The following is a 21351-nucleotide window of genomic DNA, read 5'->3' as shown; positions in this document are numbered from 1 at the left end:
GACTCTGCAGTTCCAGTGCTGTGCAGTGTGTCGCCACGCACTCCGGGCTAAAAGCAGAGGAACGTGCTGCCAGTGCCTGGCGGCGATGGGCGACACGTTTTTTTTTTCATCTACCAGCCTCCCGAGCGTAGGCGCTGGCGTCGTCGGGACAGCGGCTTCACAATGCCGCCTGGCAGTTAATAACGGGGTATGGGGCATCCCTGCATCGGTGCCTCGGCCGTCCAGCTACACTACAGCTGCAGCACGTGCCTCCAGAGACTCTTTGACATGATCTCATATGAACCGTGAAATCCCAGAATGTACATCCACTCTTTCCTTCAAATGTGTAGATCTCTGCCAGCATAGGAAAGCAATAATAGCTCTTAGTTGATATGCTATGCAGAAAGGTCAAAAGGTCACAATAGACAATTAGACATTATGCCTAACAAGCATTGTAGCTGGCCCATATAGGGAGATGACAAAGCATGCTTCAAGTCTCATTGATTTCATGATCTGGAATTGAAATGGTGTGGTCTGTGTGACAGGAAATAGTTGAACTAAATGACTATAGTGTAGCCTGCTGTATCTGCACACAGTCAGTTGAAGTCTACCAGTGCAGAGGTAAGTGGTGAGACCAGGGTGTCTTTTACATGCACTCTGATGGAGCAGCAGGCACTGCTAGCTGGGGGGACTGAACAGTGTTGGGGCTGGGCAACAATACTAATGCAAAATATATACACACCTAGGACACAAGGAAAGACAGAGTCAACAAACTCTTTAAATAAACATCTATTTTTTTAAATTGCTGATTTACAGATATTTTTAGAGAGACATGGCTGTACTATTTTTAACACATTTCTCCCGGAGCACGTAGTCAAACTTATATAAGTATATCATAGCCTAAATATCCCTACAACCCCTTAGCCATGCACTTCACATCTACCCTACAACCCTGTCTGTTCTGCTGGCCTGACACAACAGGGGTTTCCTCCATGAGGAATAGGGGTTCTACGTTGGAATTCTAGAAGGAAACTGGCCTGACAGTTAAATTGGGGAGGCGCCCCAAGCCAAACACAGTCAGATTATAGTATACAGATTTGTGTCAAACTGACAAGCATATCTATGCGCCTAAAAAACCCCAGCAACAACTGCAGTTCATGTTACACAATGAGCGTGTGTGTGTGTACGGCAACGTGTCTGTGTGTGTTTTGACCACATCCCTCCTTTAAAGCCCCAGTCCAGAGACGCTACATCCATTTGTGTACTGTTAAATTCATGACATATAGCAATTGATTCTTGAAGTACATAACTTACAAATTCCTCATTAGCTTAGTTCAACTATTGTACCGCATCAGAACCCAAAATAAGCCATTTTTTCCTCAAATGTTTGTAAACAATGGCAAGGTAAACAAAACACTGTATAGCTTCAAAACATGATTAAAACTATCATTTGGATCTCATGGATGGTCAGTCCTTGTATCCATCGCTCTGTCTATAAACGTGAAAATGGTTATACAGTGAGCTTCAAAAGTATTGGGACAGACACAAATGATTTTTTGGGATCTGTACTCCAGCACTTTCGAATTGAAATGATACAATGACGACGASGTTAAGGTGCGGACTGTCCGCTTTCATTTTAGGGTATTTCCATCCATATCAGGTGAACAATTTAGAAATGACCTTATTGGGACAAATTAACTTAAATGTGTATTAAAGTAGTAAAGAGTGGGGCCTCCCTGGTGGCGCAGTGGTCTAGGGCACTGCATCGCCGGCTCTGTCGCAGCCGGCCGCGACCGGGGGGGTCCGTGGGGCGACGCACAATTGGCCTAGCGTCGTCCGGGTTAGGGAGGGTTTGGCCGGTAGGGATATCCTTGTCTCATCGCGCTCCAGCGACTCCTGTGGCGGGCCGGGCGCAGTGCGCGCTAACCAAGGGGGGCGGGTGCACGGTGTTTCCTTCGACACATTGGTGCGGCTGGCTTCCGCGTTGGAGGCGCGCTGTGTTAAGAAGCAGTGCGGCTTGGTTGGGTTGTGCTTCGGAGGACGCATGACTTTCGACCTTCGTCTCTCCCGAGCCCGTACGGGAGTTGTAGCGATGAGACAAGATAGTAATTACTAGCGATTGGATACCACGAAAATTGGGGAGAAAAGGGAGTAAAATTTATTTTCAAAAATTAAAATAAAAAAGTAGTAAAGAGTGACGTATTTGGTCCAATATGCGGAGCGCACATTGATAACATCAAACTTTTGACTGGACAAATGTGTTGGATGCATTTGCTGTTTGTTTTGGTTGCGTTTCAGATTATTTTCTGCCAAATTGAAATGAATGGTAAATGTATGAATAGAATATGTTTCTAAACACATCTATATTAATGTGGATGCTACCATGATTATGGATTGTCCTGAATGATTAATAATGAATCACATAAATATCATAKCCTCAAGACATCCTAACCTCTCACCATTACAATAACAGGGGAGTTTTTTTTGTAACTTTCTCACTCATCATTATTCACAATTCATATCTGTTATCATCTTAGCATCCACATTAACAGAAGTGTTTAGACATGTACAGTATCAGTGAAAAGTTTGGACACGCCGACTCATTCAAGGGTTTTTCATTATTTAGTTACCTCTGCTGCAAAGGATAAGTTCATTAGAGTTACCAGCCTCAGAAATTTTAGCCCAAATAAATGCTTCACAGTGTTCACGTAACAAACACATTTCAACATCAACTGTTCAGAGGAGACTGCGTGAAATCAGGCCTTTGTGGTCGAATTGCTTGGGCCAAGAAACAAAGCAATGGACATTAAACTGGTGGAAATATGTCCTTTGGTCTGATGAGTCCAAATGTGAGATTTTTGGTTCCAACCACCGTGTCTTTGTGAGACGCAGAGTAGGTGAATGGATGATTTCCGCATGTGTGGTTCCCACTGTGAAGCATGGAGGAGGAGGTGTAATGGTGCTTTACTGGTGACGCTGTCTGTGATTTATTTAGAATTCAAGGCACACTTAACCAGCATGGCTACCACAGTATTCTGCAGCAATATGTCATCCCATCTGGTTTGCGCTGAGTGGGACTATCATTTGTTTTTCAACAGGACTCTTGGTTGCTGTTACACACCTCCAGGCTGTGTAAGGGCAATTTGACCAAGGGGGAGAGTGATGAGTGRTGCATCAAATGACCTGGCCTCCACAATCCCCCGACCTCAACCCAATTGAGATGGTTTGGGATGAGTTGGACCGCAGAGTGAAGGAAAAGCAGCCAACAAGTGCTCAGCATATCTGGGAACTCCTTCAAGACTGTTGGAAAAGCATTCCAGGTGAAGCTGGTTGAGAGAATGCCAAGCGTGTGTAAAGCTGTCATCAAGGCAAAGGGTGACTACTTTGAAGTATCTCAAATATAAAATGTAAATTTGATTTGTTTAACACTTTTTTGGTTACTACATGATTCCATATGTGTTATTTTATAGTGTTGATATCTTCACTATTATTCTACGAGATAGAAAATAGTAAAAATAAAAACCCTGGAATGAGTAGGTGTGTCCAAACATTTGACTGGTACTGTAAGTGAATTTGTCCCATATACTTTCGTTCCCRTAAAATGGGGAGACTATGTACAAAAAGTGCACTAATTTCTAAACGGTTCACCCGATATGGTTGAAAATACCCTCAAATTAAAGCTGACAGTTTGCGCTTTAAGCTCATAGTCACTGTGTCATTTCAAATCGCTGCAGCACAGAACCAAAACAACCAAAAATGTGTCACTGTCCCAATATTTTTTGGAGCTCACTGGATTTCTCAAGCCCCATTCCTCAGCTGTTTACCAAAACAAGTGGCGGGGAGTGCTTTGTTATTATTTATTCACCCACAGTGACGTATTATGTGGTGATGACGAACACCTATTTTTTTCAGTCATACGAGCTCTGCGCGGAGTCATGTTGGAACACAGATTTTGGCACAGGCGCCTGCACCGAAATAGAAACTCRGACACATCCCGCAGCCGAACCAGAGACAACCAACAAAACAAGAGACGTGGTGGGAGTGTCGAGTGTGTAGGGTCGCAAAATTCTGGTAACTTTCCCAAAATCTGTACGTTTTCCACAAATCCTGTTACAAGTGTGGGGATAAGTTGTATATAGTTTCCTCCAGACGTGAAGCTTGGTTTCATCAGACCAGAGAATCTTGTTTCTCATGGTCTGAGWCCTTTAGGTGCCTTTTGGCAAACTCCAAGCGGGCTGTCATATGCCTTTTACTGAGGAGTGGCTTCCGTCTGGCCACTCTACCATAAGGCCTGATTGGTGGAGTGCTGCAGAGACGGTTGTRCTTCTGAAAGGCTCTGGAGCTCTGCCAGAGTGACCAACAAGTTTTTGGTCACCTCCCTGACCAAGGCCCTTCTACCCCGATTGCCCAGTTTAGCCGGGCGGACAGCACTAGGAAGAGTCTCGGTTCCAAACTTCTTCCATTTAAGAATGATGGAGACCACTGTGTTCTTGGGGACCTTCAATGCTGCAGAAATGTTTTGGTACCCTTRRCCAGATCRGTSCCTCYACACAATKKTGTCTTGGAGCTCCTCCTTGGAATTCCTTCGACCTCATGGCTTGATTTTTGCTCTGACATGCACTGTCAACGGTGAGACCTAATATAGACAGGTGTGTGCCTTTCCAAATCATGTCCAATCAATTGACTTTACCACATGTGAACTCCAATCAAGTTGTAGAAACATCAAGGATGATCAATGGAAACAGGATGCACCTGAGCTCAATTTCAAATCTCACAGCAAAGGGTTTGAATACTTGTGTAAATAATGTATTTCTGTTTTTTATTTATTATACATTTGCAAAAATGTTAAATAACCTGTTTTTCGCTTTGTCATTATGGGGTATTGTGTGTAGATTAAATGAAAACATTTCCTCATCAATCAATTTTACAATAAGGCTGTAACGTAACAAAATGTGGAAAAAGACAAAGGGTCCGAATACATTCCGAATGCAGTGTATATGATATGATTCGTGTGTCCTTTCACAGCCAAAGATCTTTACAGAGATGACACAGGGACGCTGAACTGGAGAGACAAGCAGGAAACATCCCAAACAGTGAAGAAGCGAACATCGACATCCCAAAAATTACATTCACCACACAAGCAGTATCATCTGCATCCTTAACACACACACACACACACGTCAGAGCTAGGAGGCAATCACGCGCTAAACAAGAAGCTGTCACAGCGTCACAAAAATGAGTCATATTCTCCTAGTCAGTCACAGTATCGTCACAGTCACTCAAAACAACTAAATGACAGGGATTTCAATAACAATGGAAAAAAATCTCCCAGTACATAACAGAAATCAGTGAACATCCCTCATCATATCTTTGTCAAAATCACCAAAAAGGGAAACAAATGCAATCAAAATGTATTCTTTATATAAATATTAACAGCCATGTCTGCCACAAACACGTCAACCACACACAGAAATACAACCCCCAACATTACCACCATTCCCCATAGGGACGTGGTTGTTTACAAAGAGAGAGCTCTGTAGGCAGAGCCAGAAACTCATCCCCTCTCCAGACAGGCTGAGAGGACAGAGCAAGGTCTGGTCTGCCAGCGCCAGCTAGGTGACTCAGCACACACACACACACTGGAGACACTGCAATAACAAAGTGCCACACCGCATCCTCGTCAATGAAGGATGGGAGGACCACTGCCTGCACCGCTGCATCCGCCCAGCCACAGCCTCCCTCCCTCACCAGCCACAGCTCCATTCATACAGCATGACGATTCGAAGGGACTGCTACTACTCACATGTCGTATAGCCGGTAGGACATGGCAGAGCTGGGTCTGCCCGGGTGAGTCCCACCCCTGGGCGGCGTGCTGGASTCGCTGCGGGGACGCCTGGGGTCGGTGCTGCTCGCCACGGCACGCCATACGCTCGGCTTGTCCATCCTCCAGGCTCGTCAATGGGACTCAACTCAACGGGGGGAGCAGCGTGTGCATTCAGACTCACACACTCACATCCACTCTTACTCTCTCAGTCACAAACAGCCAGCCAGCCAGAGAGAGCTCTGATGTAAACGAGGCAGGTCCAAAAGTTTGGGGAGGATGGAGTGGTAGAGCAGGGTACTGGGAGAATGCCCGTTTAACACTGAACGCGTGCCAAGGGCAGAGGAGACAGGGCTAGCCGTCTAAAGCATGGGGATAATCTGCAGGAGGGAGAATGTCGTTTTTTTGTCTCTAATACACACCGAATCTCATCCCCATCCTTTTACCACCTCTCCCCTGCTCACGGTAGTACAGTCCGCAGCTGGGCCATCCGATTGGCTCTCTGATCTCCATGGAAACAGGAGGATGTGTTGGAGGTAGGGCTCATTGTCTTTCTCTCTCCCTCTTCGTGGAATCAATGTGTTTCTTTAAGCCATTCAAAAAGTGAACAAAAAGGCTAACATCTATATTATCTAAAGTATATGCTGTAGATTCACTCATGTAATAATGGCACTCTTACGCATAGCACATATATTTTACAAATAAGCCACCTCAATGAAGCAAGCGGCACACACACAGACCAAATTCTTGTCAAATTCTGCTCTTGGGGCGAAAAAGGGTCTACTTACCACAAAGCCCTGCAAACACTAGGGCAGTGATTCCCAACCTTTTTTGGTTACTGTACCACCAACTGAACTTTGCTCTGCCCGGAGTAGCCCTGAAGTACCCCCTCATGTGCATTTTACCAGTAAGCCCATGGTCTCATGGCTCTTCTCAAGTACAGTGCCCCCTGTGGATAGGCCAAGTACCCTAGGGGTTCTAGTACCCCTCTCCTCCTCTGTCTTTGCCTGTGCACTGACTACTAACATCGTGCCTTGCGCTTGCAGCTTCGCTCTCAGTGGGGAATGAAAGGGATCTCACCACCCCTCTCAAAGCTCTSTGTCTGCTGTGAAAAATGGCACTAGGGAGCTGGGGACTATAAGGAGGGCTGGGGAGAAGAGAACAGGGAGGGCTTTGGATGAGGGCTGGGAAGCAGGGGAGGCATTGTTGACACCCATGCCCTGGTAACKCAGGTGTCTATGGAGACAGCTCTCCTCAGGACCATACGCATCGACCCAGAGGGCCGTGGGAGTTCACAGGATCCACTGAGCACCATAGGAAAATTTTTACCACCATAGACCTCCCTTCATTTCACTGTTCCAGATAATAATGAGGCTGCTAGTCTGGAGTCTCCAGGGAAGATGAATTTCATTCTGAAAAGGCACTGAGGTGAAAAGGCAATGCGAGAGGCTGTCGCTATTCATAAATGCGGGGTGAGTGTGTGTTCAAATCCAGAGACCCAGAGGCCTCCATCTGAAGTCATCAATCACACATAACACAGTAATATCACCTGTCTGGTGCGCACAGAGATAGACAGGTGGGGAACTCTACCCCTCTGTAACCCCCTCTCCCTCTTCTGTTGCTCTGTTCATGTCAAAAGACCAGCTAGCGACGCTCTCCAACGCCATTTTTCACAGCAGACACAGAGCTTTGAGAGGGGTGGTGAGATCCATTTCATTCCCCACAGAGCGAAGCTGCGAGCCCAAGGCACGATGTTAGTAGTCAGTGCACAGGCAAAGACAGAGGAGGAGAGGCGTGCTGAGCGAGCAGATTAACAAATACTGTACTCGTCAGATTGACAAATATCTTCACACTCCTCACAACGCCGGCAATACGGTTCTCTATACAGGTACACACACACACACCACAAATATATCCACTTTATTCTCTTGACACTGCCTTATGGTTTTTCAACCGTTGACCTAATCTTCTGCTGTCTATTTTGATTTAACGGTGTGTCAGTTTGTGTTGTCTCAAACATCAAAACACAATGTCGTCCTCTCCTGCCAACCTCCGCACCCCCACTCGTTGCCATACGGCTTCTCTGTGCCCAGCTGGCCTGGTGGATGAGACCGGGCATCGACTCTGGCAGTAGTATGCTGCATTGAGAGTCTGCATGAACGCGCGCACACACACACACACACACACCCACCAGCAGTGGGGGCTTTAACCATCACAGGAAGGGCATACTGATGAGTTCCAGCCTAATTGCCTCAGCCCTGTTCTCTGTGAGAGAGGCAGCAAACTGCAGAGCCTTCTCAGTCAATGAAATCCAAAAGTGTCAGGAAATGGCTGAGATAGTGAATAGATAAGGAGCAAAACGCCAATAAGCTGGCCCGTGGGCTGGGGAGATATCTCCATCTGGCTTTTCATTTCCACTGCTGAGAACAGACATTAACGGACAACAACGAGAGGATTTAATAGAGAGATGCAGAAAGATAAGCTCCTCCTGGTGTCAGCATCTGGATGTCAATGCCAGCACCTTGATCTCATTCCTCTGTAACAAAAGCCGAAATGCTTGTGTACYCTKTCCCCGACGCGGGSGGYAAAAAAWWATTGAATAACGAAGTAAGCTTTATGCAACATATTTTTGAGTGCGAACCCATTACACCTTTGTCTAAAAGACACACCAGTCAATGACAAACTGTCTTAGTCTATAAAAGACACGGAGTTCAACAGATCAAAATCAAACTGATAATCAAACCTTCATAAAGAGAGCGAACAGCCCAACTAGTGGATTAACAACTAACAAAAGCAGACCGCAAATCAAACCCATGTTTTTTTTACATGAAGCATTACACTAGTCACACATAGCATAACCACTATACAACTACCTTCTGAAAGACTTCATTCTGATGGCTGAGGGACGTCCTATAGGGCTCCCGGGTGGCACAGCGGTCTAAGGCACTGCATCTCGGTGCAAGAGGTCCTGGTTCGAATCCAGGCTGCATCACATCCGGGTGTGATTGGGAGTCCCAAAGGGCGTCCTTGTAAATAAGCCATCATCGTAGGCTGTCATTGTAAATAAGAATTTGTTCTTAACTGACTTGCCTAGTAAAAAATAAAGAATAGGTGTACATTAATCACAAAGCTGAACAGTTATAGTGTCTGCATTGGTAGCCTCGAGTGAGCCGAAGTCCAATAATAGAAAATAACACCGCAGCCCACAGCAGCCTCTGCGAATGCTGGCACATGCTGTTCATAAGGGCTTATAAAACAATAATGATGCTTCACAGCCAAGATAGTCTCCTTCAACTGGGACACACACACACAACATCTGTACTTGGTGGACCGGGAGGTGCAGAGTTAGCTGGTTGTTTATGGTGTACTGCTTTTCAATATTAAATGTGATGCTTAAGCTAAGCTTGACTTCCTCCAATGCTCCAACATCACTATAGTGTCGAACGAGCACAGCAGATGCCTTCTATGGATTTATCTTGTTGTGTAGCTCTGGAAGATAAGTCGTGGAATTCAGTGTTTCGCTGTGCTGGGGTGTACTGGGCTGAGAATTATTGTCCCATGGTGCCTTGCTGATTGTCTTGTTGTTGCTGCAGTGTGTGATGATAGCTGATTGCTGTGCTGATGTCTGTGTGTGTTTGTCAGTGGGACGCTGCTTCTTTTAGATCCCCACTCTACTGAGCTGCACGGCAGGGGAGCCTGGCTGGGCTGTCTCCCACAACATAAGAGAGGGAGAGGCAGGAGAGAGGACCTGAGAGAGAGTTACTTACATCACAATCACACACCGCACCTATTTCTCAGTGTTCTGACGGGCACTGAAGGATGAGCTGAAGAGAACAGCTGTTTGAGATGGAATCTGCGAAAAATAACCATGTACGATGAGATGAGGAAATGTATATATGGATTCACAAATTCAGTCATCATCCATACTAAAAAAAGGGAACCCTGTCCTATTCGAATCGAAAAGAAAAGCCTTTATTTGAATTGGCTCAACACTGACCCACTGCAGCCAATAGAATACAGAAATGTGTTGAAATAAACCAGGATCTTGAGAGCATTGCCTGCGGTCCCGACAGAGATCATCGCGGCGGTTGGCATTTTTCATTCTTCGGTTGAGAGAGGACAGGTCAGACAAACAACTTTTGTTGTCACGCAGATTATTTGATTTACATTTCAGATTTAAATTTCCTCTCAACGGTCATCTTTCTGCTCATGATGCGTTAGTCTAGGACTACCTATTGTAAAAAAAAAAATATATATATACATATATATACATATATATATATATATATATATATATATATATATATATACACACACACACACACACACACACACACACACACACACACACACACAGTTGAAGTCGGAAGTTTACATACACTTAGGTTGGAGACATTAAAACTCATTTCTCAACTCCACAAACTCTTGTTTACAAACTATAGTTTTGGCAAGTCGGTTATGACATCTACTTTGTGCATGACAAGTAATTTTTCCAACATTTCAGACAGATTATTTCACTTATACTTCACTGTATCACAATTCCAGTGGGTCAGAAGTTTACATACACTAAGTTGACTGTGCCTTTAAACAGCTTGGAAAATTCCAGAAAATAATGTCATGGCTTTAGAAGCTTCTGATAGGCTAATTGACATCATTTGAGTCAATTGGAGGTGTACTTGTGGATGTATTTCAAGGCCTACCTTCAAACTCAGTGCCTCTTTGCTTGACATCATTGGAAGTCTGGTTCATCCTTGGGAGCAATTTCCAAACGCCTGAAGGTACCATGTTCATCTGTACAAACAATAGTACGCAAGTATAAACACCATGGGACGACGCAGCCGCCATACCGCTCAGGAGGGAGATGCGTTCTGTCTCCTAGAGATGAACACACTGTGGTGCGAAAAGTGCAAATCAATCCCAGAACAACAGCAAAGGACCTTGTGGAGATGCTGGAGGAAACAGGTATAAAAGTTTCTATATGCACAATAAAACGAGTCCTATATCGACATAACCTGAAAGGCCGCTCAGCAAGGAAGAAGCCACTGCTCCAGAACCGCCATAAAAAAGCCAGACTACGGTTTGCAACTGCACATGGGGACAAAGATCGCACTTTTTTGGAGAAATGTCCTCTAGTCTGACGAAACAAAAATAGAACTGTTTGGCCATAAAGGCCATCGTTATGTTTGGAGGAAAAAGGGGGATGCTTGCAAGCTGAAGAACACCATCCCAAATGTGAAGCATGGGGGTGGCAGCATCATGTTGTGGGGGTGCTTTGCTACAGGAGGGACTATGCATGGGCAGAGAATCAGCCTTTTGGGAGCTCTAAGTGAGATTTGGTTGGGAGGGGGGGCCCACCTCTCGCAGAACATTTTAGTAACCCCCTCAACAGCGAATTTTTTTCTTTCATTTAAAGTTAATTTCCTACATATTTTGCCATGACTTATTCCATGTTTATATGATATCTGAGTGAGAATGACTAACATTCATGCGTGCCCGGTCGGTATTTGGCCATGATTAATACAAGTTTAGATAGTCTAGCCACCTAACTACCAGTCAAAAAATGTACATGGCTAATTGTCAGCTAATTGAGTGACCGACATAAGAGAAACTGCTGATGCACAACCACATTTTTAAATTACACCTGGTGTATTATACTATTCTTACTCTCAATAATAAGTTGAGACTCCGACTGAGTTCCAAAAAACTAAATGCCATTTCTTTTTTTATTTGTCTTTTTTTTGGTCGGGCTCCCTAGCTGCCTGGGATCCTAAGCAACCTCTTATGTCACTTATGCCTGGAGCCAGCCCTGAAAGGGGCAGTTATTGTTCCAAGGAAATGTACTTCCTAAATATGATTAAGCTATAGTTGATTACATTGCATAGATCACCCTTATCTCCTATTGAAAAAATCATCCCACTCTTAAAAGGTAGGCTATAAAATGTAGCTCTAGAGAAAGTGTAAGTCTCTCCACTTCTGCTCTCTTCAAACTACATCTTATCTATTGGCTGATATAGCCCAGTAATACCGACAGCCTAATATAAAATGGGCCACGTGAGAATCTCTGGTAATTAAACCTATTTTAATTACCAGAGCACTTTCATATTGCCTATAGGGCGCAAAATTGCTGGGACCATGGCTGGCAAATGAGCAGCATCACATACGGCTAAAATAACACTGTGGGACGATTGCGGTTGGGTCTGGGACCAGTTCCTGCTAGCGGGTGGGAGTCGAATAGAAAGACAGCGGGTGTGGGCGGGTGCGGTATGAAAAGCTGCGGGCGCAGACGGGAGCGGGATGAATAAATCAGTCCCGCGCAGACCTCTACCATGATCCGAGGCTCCATGTGCACAACTGATTGCATCCCTTAGTCCAGTGGAATTTTGATTCCTTGCACAATCAAACCTGCACATACTGTATCAACCACAAGATGGCAGTACTTTAACATTGTTGGATGGTTCTGGATCAAATACAGCATTGCCAGATATTACTCACAGATGACATGGTGGAATGCTCGATACCGATCCTGAGGTCGTGAAAAGCATTTTCACCCCAGAGGAAATTACACTGGTACCCATGAGAGAAAGAGCGAGACAGAGAGCGAGATCCATGTTAGAGTGGGTTGACAAGAGGCAGCGGGTCTGAGCGGAATGCTTATGAATTGATCGACATTTACAGAACGGTAACCTGGAGGAAAATGGGGGAGGGTCATGCTTTTTCAATTTCAGTTAAGGGGAGGGGAAGGTCATGTAATTTGTCATTAATTACATTTTAATGTTTCTCAAGTGTTTTAGAATTAGTTTCTTATTAGGCTAGAAATCGATGTGTGCCCCCATCTCTGATTCCCCACTAGACGCGTAATATCAAGTGCGCCTACAGGCTATTTACTGTGGTCTCAATCAAATGATCCATAGCCTGCCTATAGACATATAGGCCACGATGTGCATGCTAAGAGAAGCACAGAGCAATGTTATATTTTTAAGATAGCTTCTCGGATGGTGTAAATAAAACTAAACTGGACTACACATTGCAATGGATATTCCTTGAGCCCTGGCCTACTCTGCTCTTGCTGATCCCCCCCAAAATGGTGTGCTGCCTAACTAATGTCTTTGCTGTGTAGGCCTACGGTGGCAATTCAGGAGTCGTCGAAAGCTTCTCCCGAAATGTTCGCCATCTTCCCCGCGGACTAGCCTATAGCCAATGTTCTGTTCAGTTTGAGAAGGAGAGCGTGAAGTTGAGGAGGACCAGAGGTCAACTTTGATAACTTGCTAATACTATAATTGATTTTATTAAAAACGATGTTTCTTGCCCATGATGTATTTAGCAGAGTTATTTACCTCACAGTAAAACCAGATTAGAGTAAATTGCTTTGTGGTGCTGAAACTTGATCAGCAGCTACAGCATAATCAATGGCAAATGGACAGTTCATGGTGCTGAAAGTAGACAAATTATAGTAGGCATAATTCATTTCAAACGTCTTCATTTCAATTACACTTTAATCACAACAAGGGGACTTTGTGTTGGAGCCTATTCCTTCCTATTTAAGAAATAAGAGGTAGGCCTACCTCTTTGGCAGACGAAATTCGGCTATAGGCTGCTATATCCATAGATTTACCGGTCAATTCCTCCAACCACCATCCTCCACCCACCATGCACTCTTTAAATAACAGCCCTTCACTGAAACGGAGGTAGGCTAAATTAAAACCAAGACTCGAATTGAGGGGGTATGCCATAGTCCTAACTTTTATTAAAGAAAATGGCAAAAAAAACAGGCCTACTGTACCTGCACCTTGTTAGCTTAAGATTTTGAAGAAAATAAAACGGATCCGATTATATAAAGTGATCTGTAATAGCACTTTGGTCCGTGATGCTTTATGCTAGAAACGAGCTGTAAAATAGCCAGGAAAGACATGACTCCGATGCATATGGGGATATCATCGTTTTGTTTCATAGCTACAACCTTCTAAAGCCAAGAGGACAACAAAGTCATCTAATTATGTCACTATCAATTGATTCAACTATTAATTCTATGTACAATAGAAGATGTTTAAACCCAGACAGCTTTTAGGGAAACACATGTGAACTCTCGGTGGGTTAAACCACGGAAGAAGAGCAGCCAGTAGTTAAAGGTGACATCTTTCTGCATAGGTAGGCCGACTCAGTCTGGGGTGAAAAGATAGGCCTCACTTTTGAAAGTGACGTGCTGAGATTCCTAATTACTTCTCAGTTTTAATTATTTGCAAATAGGGACCGTTTCGTTGCGAAATATGTCAAGGTGAACACATAGGCCTATCTCTCTGTACATTTCTGTATTTTGTTTTGTAGTAAAAAAAATACTCTGCTAATATGTCAAATCATGTAGAATTGCATGACAAGTTTATAAAAGGCAAATTTTTTCCCTCTGATCTACAAATACGATGATAGACTCACGCAATGCTTTTACTATAAAGCAGATCTTTCCAACCTTACTCCTGTCCAAGGTTGTCTGCGAACCCACAACCTCAAAATGATGTAACGCTTATAGCAGGGATTATCCACTAGATTCAGCCGCGGGCCTATTTTTCCTTGAGCGGATGGTCGGGGGCCCGGAACACAACAACAAATCATTTGAAGACTGCAAATTGACCGCAAGAAGCCCAAACAGATATGTTTGACTAAAATATAATAATTTCAAACGTTGCTTACATATGTACAAGTCGCGTGTCTATCTATTATGCGTGGGAATACTTGGGAAGAGATTAAACAAATTAAAATCACTTGGAGATGATTTCCTGGTGTTTTTACAGTCTACAGTGCCTTCGGAAAGTATTCAGACCCCTTGACTTTTCCACGTTTTGTTACATTACAGCTTTATTCTAAAATAGATTATATATTTTTTTAAATCCTCAACAATCTACACACAATACCCTGTAATTACAAACAGAAAACAGGTTTAGAAATTTTTGCAAATTTATCAAAATGAAATACTTTATGTACATAAGTATTCAGACCCTTTGCTATGAGACTTGAAATTGAGCTCAGGTGCATCTCAAGGATGAAAACATCTCAAGGATGATCAATGGAAACAGGATGCACCTGAGCATCCTGTTTCCATTGATCATCCTTGAGATGTTTCTACAACTTGATTGGAGTCCACCTGGGGTAAATTCAATTGATTGAACATGATTTTGAAAAGCACACACCTTTCTATATAAGGTCCCACAGTTGACAAGGAATTGTCCGTAGAGCTCCGAGACAGGATTGTGTCGAGGCACAGATCTGGGAAAGGGTACCAAAAATGTCTGCAGCATTGAAGGTCCCCAAGAACACAGTGGCCTCCATCATTCTTGAATGGAAGAAGTTTGGAACCACCAATACTCTTCCTTAGAGCTGGCCCGGCCAAACTGGGCAATCGGGGGAGAAGGGCCTTGGTCAGGGAGGTGACAAAAAACCCAGTAGTCACACTGATAGAGCTTCAGAGTTCCTTTGTGGAGATGGGAGAACCTTCCAGAAGGACAACAATCTGGAAGGGAAAGAAACAAAGGCACATGACAGCCCGCTTGGAGCGCTCAGGACCTCAGACTGGGGGCGAAGGCGGCAGGGACTGGGAGACTAGTCAGGATCGAGGGAAAGATGAACGGAGCAAAGTACGGAGAGATCCTTGATGAAAACCTGCTCCAGAGCGCTCATGACCTCAGACTGGGGCAAATTTTCACCTTCCATCAGGACAACGACCCTAAGCACACAGCCAAAACAACGCAGGAGTGGCTTCGGGACTAGTCTCTGAATGTCCTTGAGTGGCCCAGCCAGAGCCCGGACATGAATCCGATCTAACATCTCAAGAGAGACCTGAAAATAGCTGTCCAGCAACACTCACCATCCAACCTGACCGAGCTTGAGAGGACCTGCAGAAAAGGATGGGAGAAACAGGTGTGCCAAGCTTGTAGCGTCGTACCCAAGAAGACTCAAGGCTGTTATCGCTGCTTCAACAAAGTAGAGTAAAAGGTATGAATACTTGAATGTTATTTTTAAATATTTTTAATAAATTAGCAAAATTTAAATTAAAATAAATGATTTTGCTTTGTCATTATGGGGTATTGATTGTACATTGATGAGGGGAAAAAACAATTTAATCAATTTTAGAATAAGGCTGTAACCTAACAAAATGTGGAAAAAGTCAAGGGGTCTGAATACTTTCCGAAGGCACTGTATTATGTCCAACAATAWATATATATTTTAAACACTTCCCAGTTGGGGAACTCTGGCTTTTAGGATGAAGAACAATTTCCAAAACTGCATATCTAAGGCTCTGGTCTATTCAATAAGTGAGGGTGAACAGTAGACATGTTCTCTGCTATCCCCTTTGTTATTATTATTATTTTAGGTATAGGGGAGGGTCACTTGTTTCGTTTTTTCAAGCTTTTAGCGAGGGTTTAGGTCAAATATACATTGCTGAAGGCAGGGCCATCCATTTTAAGTTCAGTGGAGTCCAATTTTCTCCATGTAACCCTTATTATAATAACGTTCACTCCCTTAACAGGGTGGATCCAGATGTGGAGATGTTCTTTTTTTAAACCATCTTAATTCAAGAAAATTAATTAACGTGCCGATGTTCACCGAGCATAGACCCAGTAAATGAATGAAACAGTAGCATGTTTGTCAAGCATCAATAATCGAATTTGAGAGCCAGCGAAAGGAGGGAACAGCAATCACCCAATTAGTAGTAATATATACACATCTGTTTTAATTTTCAAAATGAGCACAACCCAATAGGAAAAAGAGCAAATATGTTTTATGCATTATAACAGTCAGCGACTTCAGTAGATTGTCATTGAGATGGTGTACAGACAGAACACAGTATTCAACAACATCCTTTGGGACAAAATAAATAAATAAATAACCATCCTATTGTTCCACAACACCAGACTATTTTTCTGACCTCCCCAATTAACGTCAGAAGCTGGAAAAATGGAACTCCCCTGTGACCGCGACCTTTCACCTCTACTCAGGAAGTCAGAGAGTTGCAGCAGTTCTTCTTTATGCAGTTTTTTTCCCTCATAACACCACTTCTCTCTGTAACACAGAGCAGTGTGCTGTGTGTGTGTGTGTGTGTGTGTGTGTGTGTGTCAACGCTCTCTCGGTAATCATCTGCCATCTCAGAGATGAGCCTTTCACTCTGTAGGGGAAATAAAGCACTATATCCACTGTGACTGAAGTACACTCGAGAGTAGCTGCATTCTACACCTGCATTGCCTTGGCATCCCAATGGGACGTGATGAAGATTGATGGTATGGATGAAGTAGCAAATTAGGATTCTAGCATTGCTATAGATTGCAGGGCTGAAGGCTCAGACACTCTGCTAACAGCAACATCAGAATATAAATGTATATATCAGTAAACGTGTGGATATACAGAACTTAGTAACATCTTTACACAAGTGCACACACCACATCATATGTGCATGTCACATAAGCTGGGATATCATAAATCTGCGGTTTATATTCAGTAGGGCCTACTGTAATCCTCTTTCGCGTCACACTGCTTKCATTCTTGCACTGTATGTAGTTGACTTTCCATGCATAGAAAGCCTAATTCCCCACTGATAAACTGCACTCAACTCATACKCTGAAGGATTCAACCTAAACAATCAAATCAACAGTAGCTAATAACCCACCCAACTACCCTCTGTCAAACACTTCGCACCAAATCCAACTTGCACACCGATATCCATCCTTCCTGGGTAGTTAAATTCCCGAGAGGCGCAGCAGTTTAAAGCACTGCATCTCAGTGCTAGGTGTCACTACAGACCCTGGTTCGATTCCAGGCTGTATCACAACAGGCCGTGATTGGGAGTCCCGTAGAGGGGGCACACAATTGGCCCAGTGTCGTCCGAGTTCGGGTTTGGCCGYGGTAGGCCATCACTGTAAATAAGAATGACTTCTTAACTGACTTGTTAAGTTAAAAAAAAGGTTAATTTTTTTTTTTTATAACTTAAAAAGGCAGCTGAAAAGAACGAGTTACACAGTATGTCATATTTACAGCGTAACACTATGCCCAATCTAATTGCCCTAGGGGAAAACGTTTAATACTTTATTCAGAGCATCTGTCTTAATGCCTCCCGGCCTAGCCCTGAGCCGGGATACTGAGCTATGGAATTGCAAATGTCTGCTATCAGGCAGAGAGTTAGATCCGAGGCACTATGAGGATCTTCTCTGCCAGATACTGCAGAGGTATGAAACTGATGAAACGATAAGCTTTGCCAGAGACAAAAATCTCCCACTATATCAAATTCACAAAAATGTGGGATTTATTTTTTTACTGTGAAAGGAGAGCATCAGTTAAGAGAGAGGATGTCAGAGCATACTGTAGTGTATACATTTATCTTGAGAATGTGTGGAGCAAAGTATGTGTTTATCAAAGTGTGTGTGAGCCTGTGAGTGTGCATGTGTGTATCGTGAGTGTCCATCACCRCGGGCCTTTGGAAAACAAGACTGATGTCACACCCGATCACATCTCAGGACGTTACACCTGTGACACATCAATAGGCATCTGTGCTTATTTTCATCACCACGAAAAGGACAAACGTACACTATTCCACCCTTTTAACCCTCGCCTCGGGTTAATCGCTCATCTTCACCGTACAGAAAACCTGTCAAAACACTCCCTAAATGGGCCTGTATTACAGTGGAGGCTGCTGAGGGGAGGACGGGCTCAATAATGGATGGAGTGGAGCAAATGGAATGGCATCAAAACACAAGAAAACCGTGTGTTTGATACCATTCCACATATTCTACTCCGGGCATTATTACGAGCCCGTCCTCCCAAATTAAGGTGCCACCAACCTCCGGTGCTGTATTACTCTTTCAGGTTCTATGTCCTTAGAGGCTCACGTTTTGACACATGACAACAATATAAGCTCTGCCAGCCCCGACTAGAAGATGGAGATCCTCATGCTGATCAGTGATCAGGCGTGATAATCAACTCTCCAGATTGTGATTACAACCCTGCTCACAATGCTGTGGTTGACGGAGCCCTGCTTCCAGCTGCTAGTCCTTAAGGCAGTGTGTAGCAGTGTTGCATAGTGCGGTGTGCTCAGTGCAATGCCGATAATTTGTCATAATAACTGACAGTCTACCACAAGGAGCTAGACGCACGTTTTAAAACAGTCCAGTTCTCCTGAGAGTAACACGGTGGATATGTGGTACGGATCAGGACAAACATCGTTATTTCTATGGCACATACAGTGCCTTCGGAAAGTATTCAGACCCCTTGACTTTTTCCACTTATTCTAAATTGTATTAAATCGTTTTTTCCCCCTCATCAATCTACACACAATACCCCATAATGACAAGGCAAAAGTTTTTTGTATTTTCATATTTGCTAGTTTAACAAATAAAAAACAAAAAACTGAAATATTACATTTACATAAGTATTCAGACCCTTTACTCAGTACTTTGTTAAAGCACCTTTGGCAGCGAATACAGCCTTGAGTCTTCTTGGGTATGACGCTACAAGCTTGGCACACCTGTATTTGGGMAGTTTCACCCATTCTTCTCTGCAGATCCTCTCAAGCTCTGTCAGGTTGGATTGGGAGCGTCGCTGCACAGCTATTTTCAGGTCTCTCKYYYYWMMTRMYWRSGGMTRKAYMRRSGGSRRRMGSRMGGSCKKRRKAYGYKKWTRKYYYYKRTMMRCCSYAYSCWKRRCRMSMMTMMRRTMGMSMSTGTGRMRWTYYMMMTMMTSRRSTMMMYYYYMGWYKKRRRWCKKCKSWSTSWGYMSRRSWGKGCMCTKMAGWYMYMMTTRWRKWKYYYMKTCTCTGCTCCGTTCATCTTTCCCTTGATCATAACTAGTCTCCCAGTCCCTGCCGCTGAAAAACATCCCCACAGCATGATGCTGCCAKCACCATGCTTCACCGTAGGGAAGGTGCTTGTTTCTCATGGTCAGAGTCTTTAGGTGCCTTTTGGTAAACTCCAAGCGGGCTGTCATGTGCCTTTTACTGAGGAGTGGCGTCCGTCTGGCCACTSAACCATAAAGGCCTGATTGGTGGAGTGCTGCAGAGATTGTTGTCCTTCTGGAAGGTCCTCTAATCTCCACAGAGGAACTCTCTACTCTGTCAGAGTGACCATCAGGACAATTCCTTTGACCTTATGGCTTGGTTTTTACTCTGACATGCACAGTCAACTGTGGGACCTTGTATAGACAGGTGTGCCTTTCCAAATCACATCCAATCATTTGAATTTACCACAGGTGGACTCTAATCAAGTTGTAGAAACATCTCAAGGATGATCAATGAAAACAGGACGCACCTTAGCTCAATTTCGAGTCTCATAGCAAAGGGGATGTATACTTATGTAAATAATATCCGTTTATTTATTTTTTTATACATTTGCAAACATGTCTAAAAACCTGTTTTCMCTTTGTCATTATCGGGTATTATGTGTAGATTGCTGAGCTTAAATATATATATATTTTTAAATACATTAGAATATGCTGTAACAAAATATGGAAAAAGTCAAGGGGTCTGAATACTTTCCGACGGCACTGTAATTACATCTCAACCACTTCTGAGCTCCGAGTCCACTTCTCAACGACCTCTTGACCGCTCCTATCAGGACAGGTCACGGCTTCAGTCACTCATCATCATAGCAGCAACCGTGTAGTTCCCAGCCAGATAGCGAGACAGAAGACCAGAGCAGCACTCCAGACTCTACACTACTTAAATAAAGATCTTAATGGGAGTAACCTCAGTGTGCAAATTACAGCGGSGACAAGGGGGGCTCAGACACCCCAAATGAGACATGAGTGATTCTCTAATTTACCCATTCTCCTGATTGTACTGATACAGTGGTAAATGTGAAAATAAAAGCTTATTCCAAATGAAASGAACACCCCACCTCTCTATCATGGTTTAAACCAGTGACAGTTGGTTCAGGTTCTTTCGGTTCAGGTTCTTTCGATCGCATTCGTCGCTCTACTCCACCTGTGTGCCTCTCTCTGTCTTGAGCTTTTGCTAGCCAACTTGCAACATTGTATATGGACTGGGTTCAGTCTGCTAGTGAACTTGCAACATTGTTTCAACTGGGCCCTCACAGTTTCCCACTCTGACCAGGTCGGGGACAGCACAGCTGTACTTGCATCCCATATTTCAGCACCTTTTCAGGTGTCCCGAGATTTATTATTACAAAAAAAAGTAKATTTGTCAGCAAGACCCATCAATTAATTCAGATTACAAGAACCTAGGCCTAATGACAATCGCCAAATGTCATTACACGTTTTGGTGTTTTGTAACAGATGCCTGTTTCCATTCATCCAACGGCTGGTGCACAGTTTGTCTACTACAGAATGTGATGACAAAACAGAAACCACGAACATCAAAGAACAKCCAAAGCTTAAGAGCTCCCACACATTATGGGTGGTGCTCTTCATAGGCCTATTAAATCATTGTTGCTTACTAGTGACTTCCCATCTGGTGGAATCAAACTTTACAATAGCGGCTGTAGTACTTATCAGAAAGTTTTAAAACTGTCAAGAGGASRAAAACAAGGATGTCCACTKTCGGCAAATCTATGTATTATTGC

The 21351-nt window shown here is 43.7% G+C and overlaps 1 protein-coding gene across 3 annotated transcripts in view; it reads right to left on the bottom strand.

Annotated features, from left to right (window-relative positions):
* The window catches only part of LOC111966202 (IQ motif and SEC7 domain-containing protein 1), a 177428-nt gene that overhangs the window by 81853 nt on the left and 74224 nt on the right, over positions 1 to 21351 (bottom strand). The window contains exon 1 of one of the 3 annotated variants that reach the window (XM_023990657.2): positions 5783 to 6001. The exons of the other annotated variants lie outside the window; for them this stretch is intronic. Within the exon in view, the coding sequence (XP_023846425.1) occupies positions 5783 to 5922 (140 nt within the window). The 5' untranslated portion in view covers positions 5923 to 6001. Of the gene's footprint in view, positions 1 to 5782; positions 6002 to 21351 lie in introns of those variants that run through there. 3 annotated transcript variants of the gene reach the window in all.

This window comes from Salvelinus sp. IW2-2015, linkage group LG7 (genome assembly GCF_002910315.2).
Source record: "Salvelinus sp. IW2-2015 linkage group LG7, ASM291031v2, whole genome shotgun sequence".
NCBI classification, from domain to species: Eukaryota; Metazoa; Chordata; class Actinopteri; order Salmoniformes; family Salmonidae; genus Salvelinus; species Salvelinus sp. IW2-2015.
The sequence above is the reverse complement of the archived record's forward strand: the minus strand, read 5'-3'. Positions and strand labels throughout refer to the sequence as shown.